This window comes from Diadema setosum, chromosome 16, assembly GCF_964275005.1.
Source record: "Diadema setosum chromosome 16, eeDiaSeto1, whole genome shotgun sequence".
NCBI lineage: Eukaryota > Metazoa > Echinodermata > Echinoidea > Diadematoida > Diadematidae > Diadema > Diadema setosum.
The window spans coordinates 36,296,138-36,310,414 of NC_092700.1; the positions used below are offsets into that span (position 1 = coordinate 36,296,138).

Below are 14,277 nucleotides of genomic sequence, written 5' to 3' on the forward strand. Positions count from 1 at the left end.
GTTGTGTAACTTCATTGGTTGAAAGCAGAAATCTTCGAGGCCATTAGTTTTACCTTCAATCTTCATAAAATGCTTGCATAGCTTCGTCCTCGCTGCTTGGGGTGTAATAACCTTATGAGGTTAATTTTATTCTAATTTGCAGAAACATAGCATGCAACGAAGCTGAATTTCTCACATTCATCCATAAATTCGTCAAAGAAGTGAAGTCAATTCATGGTAAGTTTACTTTATGTTGTTACTCAACAGGTAATTGCTTTACTCTCAACAACATCATTTTTTATCATAATTTTCTTACAAGATTTTGACGTAGCAATTGATGTGGAAAGGCACATAATTGTGTTTATGATTCAAAATGTTACAGAAAAAAAAATGTCATTGCTGGACTACGAAAAAAGAAATCCGATGGTTTATAAAATTCGTTTCATTTGCTAAACTTTGCCCTCGGTGACTTCCAGACTTTTAAAGTACATTCTTTGCAAAGAATTACGGAATCAATGATAGTTATTTGAAAAGTTGAGTGGTTTTTTATTTATCTATTCTTTAATGATGGAAGACTAATGTGAGAAACCGAGTCTTACTTTCTCTTATTTATACACTTCTTTAATAGGTTTCATGAACTGCTTCGTTTTCCCTTGAAACTTGTGTGCGTTTCCACCCAATGTACGTTCTTCTTTAGTTTAATAGGTAGACTACAATTCTGTCACGATATATTTCAACATAGTAGTAATAATAATAATAATGATATATATATATATATATATATATATATATATATACATATAATAGCAGATTGGTAGCCCTAAGTGTGAAAATCGTGTACGTGCATGTTGTTATAAAGCTTTAAAGGAAAGGTATTAGCTTAGAAAGTGTTCCAATTTGAATGTCTTTTTTCCCTTTTTTTCCCTCTGTCAAAGAAGTTCGACATCTAATTTTTTACCTGACACAGTTACCCTTGAAGTCTTACAGCAGTTAATGTGTTTAAAAAGAAACAACAGCGTTTCACAATGCTTATATGATTTTCTAGGTCAATATAGGTTTTAACTTCCCAAGAATGCAAAAAAAAAAAAAAATTGTAGAAGTGTTAAGTTCATGATCGTTTTCATTTCAAATTAGATCTAAATTCAGGATAAAGGCAAAAACTTTTTAGATTTATCTTTTATTGACTGATATTTTGACTGTGGGGAAAAAAGGATATAAGTGCCCGGACATTGACCATTATTAAAATGCATAAAAGAGCTCTTGGAGAGAGCCGAAGATTTTTTTTTTTTCAGTCTTAACCATTCACCAGCTCTTGTGATTGAGAGTTTTCATAACAAATTTTATGCATTTGTGTGGATAGAATATATTCTTATCATTTGCGTAATAACGTACTTACATAAAAAAGATCTGATAAATTTATTGTATAATTTACATACATATAACATTATATCCCTGCGTTACACCACATGTAACATCAGAGCGGAAAGAAGTTTTTGACCGGAATACAAGAAATTCATTACCATTTGAAATGTTACTTTTTAAGCCAATAATAGGGCAATGTACTGTATATAAACAATTTAGATAAATTTTGGATTAAAACAGTGGTCATTTATCTACGTATGATATTATGCTCGATACATGTAGGTTTCACGGGAATCTTTGTAATTGATACCTGCGGGTGGTGTCAACAAGTAATATTGCGGGTTCATCCAAAGTACTAGGTGTTACAAAAAAACAACAACGACATTTCCCACTTTTGATAAAAGTTCAAAAACTATACAGCAGATAACACTCATATTGATATGCGGAAAAGCTGAATAGTGCACATTATTTTCTTGTAAGTAATTTAAAAAATGAAAGCATAAATCAGTTTCATTAAGTTAAAGATTTTGTTTTTAAGTTAAGTTTCAGATTTTGCTTTTTTTTCAACCTTCTGTACAAAGCTTTAATTTTGCACAGGGGTCACTTGGTGTATATGGGAGTGTGTGACCAACACCCAGACAATAGTCCTGTACAATTGCCAGGGTTTGAATACTCAATTACATGTTCATGAGAAATTCCACTATCACACTCTAGTCTTTATTCATCCTGAAATGTATAGTGCTCGTAAGCACATGAAAACATGTTTGTTTGTTTGGTTTTTTTTTTTTTCATTTGCATGCATTTTACCCTTTATCATAAATTCAGACCAGCAGTGCCTAAGGCAATCCATCAGGAATATAAAAAGATTCACATCCATCATGAATATAAAAAGATCCACCATTAATAAAAAGATTGATGAGCTGGAAACTTTTTTAAATCAAGTGAAATCTGATTGTTTGCCGTCTTAATTTTATTCTATTCCAGGGTATACTTTTCATTCGAATAATAGGCTTGATAGGAGAGGGGGTGGTGTAGGTTTATTTGTTACAAACAATTTGGAAGTTGAAAAATTGAAGGATTTGAATATAATGTGTGATAGTTTGGAATGTATTCTTATTGAAATTGAAATATCAAAACAAAAGAATATTGTAGTTGGTGAAGTTTATAAGCCACCTTCTTCCAATTTCCGGGACTTTTTTGAAACGTTTTCTGATTTGTTGCCAACGCCTTCCCTACACCAAAAGAATATTTTTATCATGGGGGACTTTAATTTGAATTTGCTTCATTACAATGAAAATGTCCACTGCAAAGAATTTTTAGACCTGATGTTATCCAAATATCTTATACCGTTAATTAGAAAACCTACCCGTGTGACTGATACATCATCCACCTTGATAGACAATATTTTTTTCTAACGATATTTCGTTTGTATCATCTGGTGTTATAGTATCTGATATATCTGATCATTTCCCGATATACGCCAAGGTTCCTCTTGTGAAAAGCTGTTGTCTTAAGACTCAAAGATTTACTTTTCGTGATTTTTCTGAGAGCAACATCGATAGACTCAGGGAGAGATTGTTGACTGCTAACTGGGAAAAAGTTTTTGGTATTGATAATGATGCAGAAACTGCATTTCATACTTTTCTGGATAAATTTTCTAGGCTTTATGATGAAATTATTCCTTTACGACAATCCACCCGTTCTACCTATAAAAAAACACCAAGAATGCCTTGGATAACCAAATCCCTCCTTAAGTCTATCAAGCATAAGAATAATTTATTTTGTAAATACAAGAGGAATCCGAATGAAAATACGAAAGGTAAATAAGCACGTTATCGTAATATTCTTACAACAACTTTGAGATTTGCAAAAATGATACCAAGAGTAAGGTGTTTAATGAAGTTCTCAGAGTTAAAGATAAATCGGAACAAGTGAAGGAAATATCTCAGCATGGTATCTCGATCCAAAATCCGGTACATGTTGCTAATGCGTTTAATGATTTTTTGTTGTTGTTGATTTAGGCCCCAGTCTTGCTAGTAATATCCCAGTAACAGATAAAGAATTTCATTATTTTCTAACTGATCCAAATCTTCAATCTGTGTTTTTTACTCCCATCCAAGAATACGAGGTGAGGGATGTAGTTCTGAAGTTGAAAGCAAAAAAGAGTGCTGGACATGATGGTATTACATTTTTTTTTACTGAAGAATATTATATCGGCAATATTGTCTCCTTTAACATATATATTCAATCTGTCCCTTGTTACTGGCGTAGTGCCTAGTCAAATGAAAGTTGTTCCGATTTATAAAAAAAGATAATAAGCAAGTAATTATCGTCCAATTTCTCTTTTGACGGCGATGTCTAAGATTCTTGAACAGTTGATATATTCTCGTGTAATCAAGTTCCTAAACGAATGCAATATTTTTTGTGAGTCTCAATTTGGATTTAGGAAAAAAACACTCTACTACTCATGCTGTGCTTGCTTTTATCGATAAAGTAGCCCACGCTATTGACGACTCGTCACATACTGTTGGTATATTCCTGGACCTGTCCAAGGCCTTTGACACTATCGATCACGGTATTTTGTTATACAAACTCTCGCACTATGGGATACGTGGAAAGGCCTTGGACTGGTTCAGGAGCTACCTAAATAACAGGAAAAAGTTTGTAAATATCAACGGCTTCAGTTCCAACTTAAAAACACTATCTTGTGGGGTCCCTCAAGGATCCCTTTTAGACCCACTTTTGTTTATTCTTTATATAAATTATTTCAAAAATTCATCTAATGTTTTATCTTTTCTTCTTTTTGCCGATGATTCTAATATGTTTTTTTCCCATCGAAACCCAACAACCCTTTTAGATGTAGTGAACAGAGAATTAAAGTCAGTTCAAATGTGGATCCAAGCAAACAAGTTGTCTCTTATTATAAACAAAACTGTTTATATGTTATTTAGTAATTCTGTGATCCATTTGCATGGCGATATAAAAATGAATAATGATTGTTTGATTCAAGTTAAATCGTTTAAATTTTTAGGTCTTCATATTGACCATGAATTAACATGGAAATATCATGATTATAAACTATTTATCTAAAATGCTTTCGAGAAATACTGGGATTTTAAATAAGCTAAAACATTTTTTTTCCAAAGTATATTTTGAAAAATTTATATTCAACGCTCATTTTACCCTGTATACCTCTGTTACGGAATACTTGCCTGGGGAAACTGTGCCAAATTATACATTGATAAAATGTTCAAACTACAAAAACGGGCTATTCGTTCAGTAAATCTAGCCGATTATTATTGTCACACGAATCATTTCTTCTTTGAAAATAGACTCCTTAAGGTTGCTGTCTTGTTTTTATACAACTTAGGCACATTTATGTTTCAGTTATCAGCCAACGGCTTGCCTGACGTATTTACTCATATGTTTCAGAAAAACTATGCCGTCCATGCAGACCCCACAAGACAAAGAGAATCATTTCACCTTCCACGTACTCGCACACTCCTTGCTCAAAAAACAATTGTTTTTACCGGACCTAAATTCTGGAATGACCTTCCCGCCGATTTAATCAATTGTTCTAGTATGTTTACATTTAAACAAAAATTGAAAATAATGTTAATAAATGAATATAATCAGTCTGATTAGAATATTTCAATATGTTATATGCGCAGTATCCTCGTTCAATGTATATTTCTGGTTTATGCTCCCGTTATATAATCACTGCATCCGTATTTGTATGAACATTTTGAACTCATTATGAAGTTGATTATAGATAATGTGCACGTATATACCTGTGTACCTATATGGCATATTTTCACTCAGTTCTTATTCTTTGGGTTCTTTTTTTTTTGTTTTGTTATTTCACTTTTTCTTTTTATTCTTTTATTTCTTTTTCCCTTTGTACTTTGATATTTTAGCTTTCAAATCGTTTCGTCATTATTACTTTGTGTCCTATCTCCATTGATTGCATAGCAAATTTACACCGGTATTTTTTCATTGAACCTGCGTTTACAAGCTTTGCTTTTGCGGTTCCATCATATTTCACAAGTTATAGAGAATAGTCTTATGTACATTATGTATGCTGACACACTTTCTGTTCATGTCCCGACGTATGACATATTTTGTATCTTGCTTGGTTTGTATTCTTTTTTGGATGTATTTTGATGTCAAGTGAAATATGAAAATAAACGTGCTGGAACTGTTCACTGTGTCTCGAGTGCAAGAGCAGTGCAGTTTCAGTTATTCAATTCAATTCAATGAATTATTAAAAAAAACATTCATGTGTCTTGCAGTAACACCCCGTTTACAGTGCGGGGCTGGGCCGAGCCGCGGCCGAGCCCTTCCTCAATTGCGAGGCAGAGCCCCGCAATTTTGTCCGTTTACACCGCCGGGCTTTTGATTCAAACCTGTCAATATTTTGTCGTTGTGGCGCTCTGCTTGTAAACAAACGCAATTTGGTATTGTCTGGTTTTCAGACCCTTTGCCAACTGAATTCCGTGGCGACGAAGTCGCCGTTCGGGCAAAGGCCTTTGCCGAAGGAAAAAATCCTTTGCAGGACAAAACCACCTTAAACTATACTAGTTTTCGACGTTGTGAGGGGGTTAATATCCTGAATAGCGAAATAGTACAGGCAGAGGGTTAGGAAGTCAGACTAAAATTGGCCGCGCATTTGGCCCAGTTTGCGTTTACACTGAGAAAAGGTCGGGCTCGGCCGCGGTTCGGCCGCGGCCGAGACCACCTCCAGAGCGTGGCCAAATGCGAGGCCAATTTGGGTCTCGCATTTGGCATTTTGCGCGTTTACACTGAAATGAAGGTGGGCTCGGCCGCGGCTCGGCCTCGCACTGTAAACGGGGTCTAAGAGACCAGAAGCCTAGTCAGCAGAGCTATGAAAAGGTTGTACTCGTGGTAATCATATCTATTGTTCATCATGTTCAGGGTCATTGTAAGCACACCCTCACATACATATCATTGGTTCCTGTGTTAACATGGTAAAGTTCATTTTTATACAGAGGGTTCAAATTTGACCAAAATCTTGAAATGAGGTTTAAAATTAATCATGGATTTAACGAAACTGATTCTCTCATACTCAAATTACCTCAAACTAAATTGAACACTATTCAATTATTACTCATGTCAATGACAGTGTTATCGAGTGTATAGTTTTTGAGCTATTAAGGATCAACACGCACAAAAAAACAAACAAACAAACTTGCAAATATAATCTAGGAGACAGATGATAAAGTGTGCGCACCTCGAATCGAGAATGTGTGAATGGAAATAGATTCAGGGAACTCGCCTACTGAGTAACTCTTACTCGATGACAGATTATACAATAAATGTATTTAAATCGGCGGTGTAAGTGCCCACGAAGTCGGAACGTACCAGTAAGAAGGTTCGTCTCGATAGAGAACATAGGTGTTTGTTTTTTTTCATTCGATTTGTTGTGTTTGCTCCCTTGTTTTTCATGCATATAAAACGTTAATGCTAATTAAACAAGCATTATAAACGCCATATACCTGCAACTGACACTAATTTTGATTTGTAATATCTCGAATTGATACAAATTCAAATGTATCGTTCAATATTGCGCACAGTGATGCCTCCGCAGATCGTCATAACCCACGCGGATGAATGCAACGCACCGAAGGCGACGGTAGTCGAGACTTTGGAACAATTTGAAATACCTGACAAAAATGTTTTACTTCTGGAAAATTACACAGAGAAAAATCACGAGGAGGACGTCGATAAGGACATCAAGATGCTGCAGTTTCTGTGGACGACTTTAGGATATTGCGATCAGAATGCCTACAACCTTAAAGATAGTGACAAGGAGAGTATTGCCGAGTCATCCTGGTGCACTGTCATATAATTAAAGCAGGTGTAACACTTTATTCCTTTCCCTGACAGTTTCTTCCTTTCTCTCTGTCTGTCTGATTTTCTTTCTTTTTTTTCGAGCTACAACTCCTATTACAATACACCAATGCCTGACAATAGCTTAAAGCAATAACAGAAACGAAGTAACAATTTCATTTTAATATGCGATCCTGAAGAAGTGTTCTCCGATGAATATAAAAAGAATAATTAAATATGATGAATATAAGAAGTTTATGATGGAAATAAGAAGTATAAATAAAAAAAATGATAATTTGCGTATTTTTTATATAATTTCATGGACTCATTTTTTCAGTAATTGGGCTTACAGCATGACTCACTGATAATACTGCCTCTTTCTTCCAGGATATGAATTGATAAAAAATAACAAATATAACAACTGGTGGAGATGTTGCTTTTAATGTTAAATCCAATTGTGACTTTGTTTTATGAAAAGATATTTGTTGAATTGAAAGGTTTGTTGAATCCTTATTTATAGAAATTAAAGTGCCTAATCGGAAAAATATTTGATTAAGCGAAATTAACTGGCCCCCTGATGCTAATATAAAATCATTTTTTTATTATAGATTTTAATGAAATATTACAAGAAGTTACACTTTTGAATAAGGAATGTATTTCAATGAGCGACTTTAATATTGATCTAAGCAAATTTAATTATTCGCATTATACCGAGGAATTTCTCAATATTACGCTCTCTGCATATTTCTCACCCTTGATTTCAAAACCAACCCATGTATTAAACAGAACAATCTGCCACCTTGATGGATAATCTTTATCATTTTTTTTTTGTAATGTAAACCCTCTTCCTGATTTTGCTATTATAATTACGGATATATCTTATCATTATGCAATTTATATGTGTTCATCGTTACATTTCAGGATTAAAAATTTCAGAATTATGAAAGACGGCGTAAGTTTACACCTCAAGATATAGTCCGGTTTCAAGAGTCTTTGATGGTAATTGACTGGTCAGATTTATATGTGTTGCAAGAAACGAATGTAGCTTATGACATTTTCATAAATAAGATTGTTACTTTGTAAGATGTACATATTCCTTTAGTTTGATAAAAAGAAGTTGCGTAGTTACAAATGTGATCCAAGATTGCCATGGGTGTCAAAGTCATTATGTTTGAATAATCGTAGAAATAGTTCGTGCTATTTGTACAAGGCTACAAAAAAAAAAAAAAAAAAACAGCAATCCCGTGATAAATATACTGCATATGAAAATACTCTCACTATGGTAGTTTGTATAGAGAAAAAAAAAAGAATTAGTACGTAAGAAAATTAGATTTGTGTAAAAATGATATGCGTAATACTTGTAAATTGATCAATGAAACATTGAATAAGCATAAGGAAAGAAATATTTCTAAACTTAAGAATGATGGATCTGAAATAAAAGATTTACGTATAATAGCAGAAATATCTAATTAACACTTTCTACTGTTGGCCGGAGTCTTTGTGAAAATATCCCTTTGTTTAGTAATGAATTTTATGATTACTTGGATGTAAGTAATCAAAATTCAATTCTTTTCCCCCTGTAACAGTATATGAGATTTTAGATATTGTTCATAATTTACCTTCAGAAAGAAGTTCTGTTTGTGATGACATTGATAACATATCATTAAAAGATATAATAATTTATATTATTGAACTGCTGTTTCATATTTTTAATTTTATCAATGTCACAAAGGCAGGTAACAGATGCTATGAAAATCTCAAAAATAATTCACATTTTTAGTAAGGGTAGTCCATCTAGGGAAGAATTGAATGATTACAGACCTATTTCACTTTTATCTTGTATATCTAAAACATTAGAAAATGTAATATATTCTCGAGTTATAGAATTTTTAAATAAAGATGACATTTTGTCAAAATATCAAGTTGGATTCCGCAAAAGAAAAACATAGCACAACACATGAAATATTAGCTTTCACTGAAAAAAGTACCGCGGGCCGTTGATAAGTTTCAACATGCTGCAGGAATCTTCCTGGACCTCTCCAAGGCCTTCGACACGATAAACCACGACACTCTTTATTATAAACTTAATCATTATGGTATACGTGGGAAGACCTTGGAGTGGTTCAGAAGCTATTTGAAAGACAGAAAATACTTTTTTTATAAACAATGAAAAAATCTTCTTTGAGTTCAGTTTATTGTGGAATTCCACAAGGAAATATACTAGGGCCATTGCTTTTTATCATTTATATCAATGATTTTCCAAAATCTTCAAATGTTCTCCTTTTTCACATCATTTGCAGATGATTCTAATCTTTTCTTTTCTCATTCAAATTCTCATACATTAGTTGATATCATGAATGAAGTATTGAAAAAAATAATGCAATGGCTAAGAGCAAATAGATTATCGCTTAATTTGCAAAAATAAATGTGATGTTATTTAGTATTACCCTTGTTAATTGCCACATGATATAATTTTTGAAAATGAAGTGATTAAACAGGTTTATTTTGTTACTTTTTTTGGTTTAACTGTAGATAGTAATCTTTCTTGGAAACATAGATCGTATATGCCGTACAATTTCCAGTAATTGTAGGTGTAATTAAAAAGTAAAGTTTTGTTTTCCTGTTAGAACGTTGTTTATGTTATATTCAACATTTGCTTTTCCGTATCTAACGTATGGAGTTACATTATGGGACAATACGAATTCAACTTATTGAATTGATTATTTTTGTTAAACAAAAAAGCACTTCGAGTAATATGCAATACCTCCAGATGTTCCCATACTGACGATTTATTTTCGAGAATAGGGTATTGAAAGTTAGGGATTTAAGTTATTATTATTTTGGTCAATTTATGCATAGTTTACATACAAATTCACTTAATTTTGTTTTTGAAAATATGTTTATTAAGAATAAAAATATTCATAAATACCCCACTCTCCAAACATATGAGAATCTTTTGCCCTTTACTGGAACCCTTTTTACAAAATCAACGTTTATTTACAGTAGTCCAAAATTATGGAATTCCCTCGAGAAAAACATAAAATATTCTACTAATTTGAAATCTTTTCTAGTAATTTAAAGAAATATGTAATAAGTTTATATGTACCTCATGATTAGTTTGCCTGATTTGAAATTGTTGCTCTTTTTTCTTCACCCTCCATCGAGAATGCTGACCTGCCCTTCGCTCTCTCTACTCCCCCTCCTCTCCCTCTCTCTCTCTCTCTTTCCCTACTCTCTTCTGTGTGTGTATGTATATGTATGCATGAACGTGTGTGTGTGTGTGTGTGTGTTTGTGAATGCGCATGCCTCGTGTTATCATCGATGTAATGAAAAGTGTATTCTTCCAATGATTAACTTGTACGGTTCATGTATTGTAGTTTTGTAAGCTATGTTTTGATGTATTGCACTAATGTAACTTTAGTATTTAAAGTGAGGGAAGTACGCTGTACAAGCTCGCTTTTTAGCTGTATCATATGTTACAATAATTTGACGTTTGTATTACCTATGTTCATGTATATTGATTGGAAATAAAAATATGAATGAATGTATGAATGAAGGAATGAAGGAATGAATAAATGAAGGAATGAATCCGTTCAACCTCTTTCTTGAGGATTGAAATATATATGAAGAGCTTGCTTCCAAAAGGCGCTAAATCCAATTTTTATCGAACTCCATCTTTCGCATGATTCGAACAGATCTTTGTCATGTGCATATAAGGCACTAAAAATTTAATCAAAATTGTTTGAGGAAATATGAAAAAATCAAACATGAAATTCACGCTTTCAACCAAAAGGCGCTAAATCCATTTTTGCTTTCAACCAAAAGGCGCTATATCCAATTTCTCTATTCCGGTCTCTGATTGGTCAGAGCACGCCAGCTAGGGGTGCTCTGACCAATGAGAACATGCAACACGTACTATTACATGCAGCGATACTGCACTACATAGTTCAATGGCAATTCTTCACGGTCATGGATCACTACCACTGTTGTCTGTAGTGCTGTACAGAACCATGGCTATCAGTCGAAAGTATATAATGTGATGCGCTCCGTCGGAATGAGTCAAAAGTCGCAAAAAATGAAATCGTAGTTATGCCTATATGTGAATTCTACAAGCTTTACACTGATATGTAATACAACTCATTTCGACATCCCTATAGATCATAAAAACGAATATTAACTACGCTTATGATGTCAGTCCATTTTCTAAATAACGGAGAAAATCGCTTTCAAAGTTCAGGCTATGTTCAAGCTCACAACCTGTTTCTTTCACGGGACGAAACAATACAACAGTCCTGCGTAGCGACGGCGTTTACGCTCCATCGCACGCACTACCGTATAAGGCGATAACTTGGGTGTGTAAGATAATTAACCAATCGCAGGACAGGTCCATCATGAACGATTCTGACCAATACGGCAGCCCGAATGTAAACTTCGGTGCGTTTGTGTCCGTGCCGCTTGCGCCGCATGAATGAGTCGGTACGCGTTGTGTGTCGGCTGCGGTGTAGTTTGCCGCAAGTTCTTAACTCACAAACAATAGGAAACAGTAGAAAAAAAAGGCACGCAATGCGTATTACGAGAAGCGTCTTTTAGCGAGGGCGTTGATCGAGTCCATTCTCCTCCCATGTTGTTGTCAATGGAAACTAAAGAGGATGCGTTTAGCAAGTACCAATACCTAAATAGAACCTGAGAACCTATTGTAGGCGGGGGTTCAAAAGACAGCATCGGTAGAAAAAGTAAATGAAGTTAATTAACGATAGTCGTCTTTTGAGATCGTGTTCTTTGCGTGTACTAAAAACCCTCAAATTATGCACATGGTCGTAATGTTGCAGAGCATCAAAGACTGCTTTCGCGTCTGTTCTGTTGCAGCTGTATACAGCCGTAACATTCTGAATTCCCGCCATATTAGGCACATTTACTTTATAGGCGTTGCGTGCACGGTAATTATCGCTTATCACGCTTGTCAATGCTGCACATACTATACGTATCAGAAGCAAAGGTTGATGTAGGCTTGACAGCTTCACGTTGGGTTTATTATGATTGTATCATAAATATACTTCTTATTCCCAGTCACTTTTGTAATAGCATAGCAAATAAAGAACCATTAACTTGTAGCTTAAGCTTAATGGGTTTTTTTTTTACATCACATTTGCAGTTACAATCTTTCTGCATTTGAGAAGTGGAGTATAGATAATTATACTGACAAATGATCGGAATTAATACTGAGGCCTTCCTCACTTCGTTTTGTATTCACAAACCTTATGATTGCTTGCACTTTCGGGTAAAGGAACCACCGGAAAAGGAACTTGTTAACGAACCTAAGCTAATAGCGAACCATATTTCATTGTGTGATTAACGAATCTTCGGAATAATCAATTGTATTACCCCCTCCCCAAGAAAAAAAAGCATTTCAATTCAATGTCATGCGTTGTCAATAGTGATAAAAGGCCTGTTTTTATTTCGTAGTGTGTCTCAGTACTCCTGTGCTTATTTGAAGGATGTGCCTCTCTTTATGATTGCGATTGACGTTCAACTACACTTTCCCGCAAGCTTGAAAAGGAAGAAGCTAAATTTCAGGCAAGGAGACGAGTTTTCTTCCATGAGATACAATCATTAAGACATACATTTATTCCCGAAAGTTGTGTGATTGCTTATGTGCTAAAGAATTGTGTCCATTACGTGTATCAGGCACTATACAAAACGGTTGAAATCTGCTGAAAGTCGAACTTCGGGTTTTTTTTTTATAATTTCATTTGCATTTCAAGCGGGGATAGACTAGAAATTAGTTTGTCTATACTGGCAGGAGACATTAGTTTTCCAGTACATACTCCGCATTTAAACAGTCGCCATATTTTCGTGGTCAGAATCAGATAATGGACACGTGATATATTATAAAAATGAAGATACAAAACAACGAACACGCCATATGTACAAACATTATGAACTTCAATGAATTATACTTACCTGTAATATTCTGCATAAAAAACAAGCACGCCAATTAAATAATTCAATAGAATTGATAGAACACACAGCGATATCATGCATGGCAGATCAAATCAAGTTCAATTGGTGAGAAAGCTAAATGAAGTTAAAAAGTTGACTTCTTTTCGTTTCTCTTTCAATTTATGAAAACAGAATTACATTGTATATCTATTGAAGCGGATTGTCTCTGTTGCGAACGATCGCCATATATAGCATTGTTAGTCTTCTGCGCAAATCCGAATCCCTAAATACTTTAATTTTTGCTTGATAATGTAATAACCCTTATAACTTTATAAAGGACTCGCAAATTCAAAGTTTCAAACCGTATACTAAAACATTACATTGTACACGGTGTATTAAAAAAAAAACACATTTTGAATGCGTTGTGTGTTAGCATGTTAATAGCATCAATCTGCCTTTTATTTTCCGTACATAAAGAGCACAGAAACGTAACTAAACGTTACCAAATACAGGGGAATGCATTGTACGGCGTGGTACTATCATTAGAAGTATATCCCATTCCTTTTTACTTTTATTTGCTTGAAGCAGTAGTCAAACCATGTGTCATTTTCGTAGCGATATCACTTAGGAATTAGAATGTATGAAGATAATCGTTACTCATTTATTTTGCGCTATTATTATAGCATTTACATTTTCCAACTTTTATTGACAGTATAATGTTACGATTACGAATGTTGGTTATGAATTCAAAAGACTGGTTCATTAATCGAACTATAATGGTAATAGCTGTTTTGAAAGTAGTTTGGTACAAGTTCAAAACGCAATCGAAGTCATCGTCATAGGGGGAACTGATAGCTCTAGAAAACTTGTTTAGGCCAGTAAAGATTGCCGTATGCAATCTTTGTAGAAAGTTTTGACTTAGGCCATCTTTTGAGTATTTTGAGAAATTATATAAAAATTATTTGTTTTGATTATGTCAAGAATTAGTTTGAACCATGAGAATAAAAAGGCGCGGTTACCCCAACAATGTCGTAATTCGATTAGACCTGATGGGTAAAGTGAATTCATGACTTGACTAATCCTTACTGAATTGATGATCACTTCTGTAAACCATCAGTTAAGTCTTGTAGATGATACCTCTGCAAA

At 34.1% G+C, this 14,277-nt stretch overlaps 1 protein-coding gene across 1 annotated transcript in view; it reads left to right on the plus strand.

The window, feature by feature from the left end:
- Nucleotides 1–7,210, plus strand: part of LOC140239863 (uncharacterized) — a 78,837-nt gene extending 71,627 nt beyond the window's left edge. The window contains exons 10-11 of the mRNA XM_072319682.1: nucleotides 143–216; nucleotides 6,936–7,210. Of these exons, the coding sequence (XP_072175783.1) occupies nucleotides 143–216; nucleotides 6,936–7,210 (349 nt within the window). The remainder of the gene's footprint in view (nucleotides 1–142; nucleotides 217–6,935) is intronic.
- Nucleotides 7,211–14,277: the final 7,067 nt, after the last annotated feature.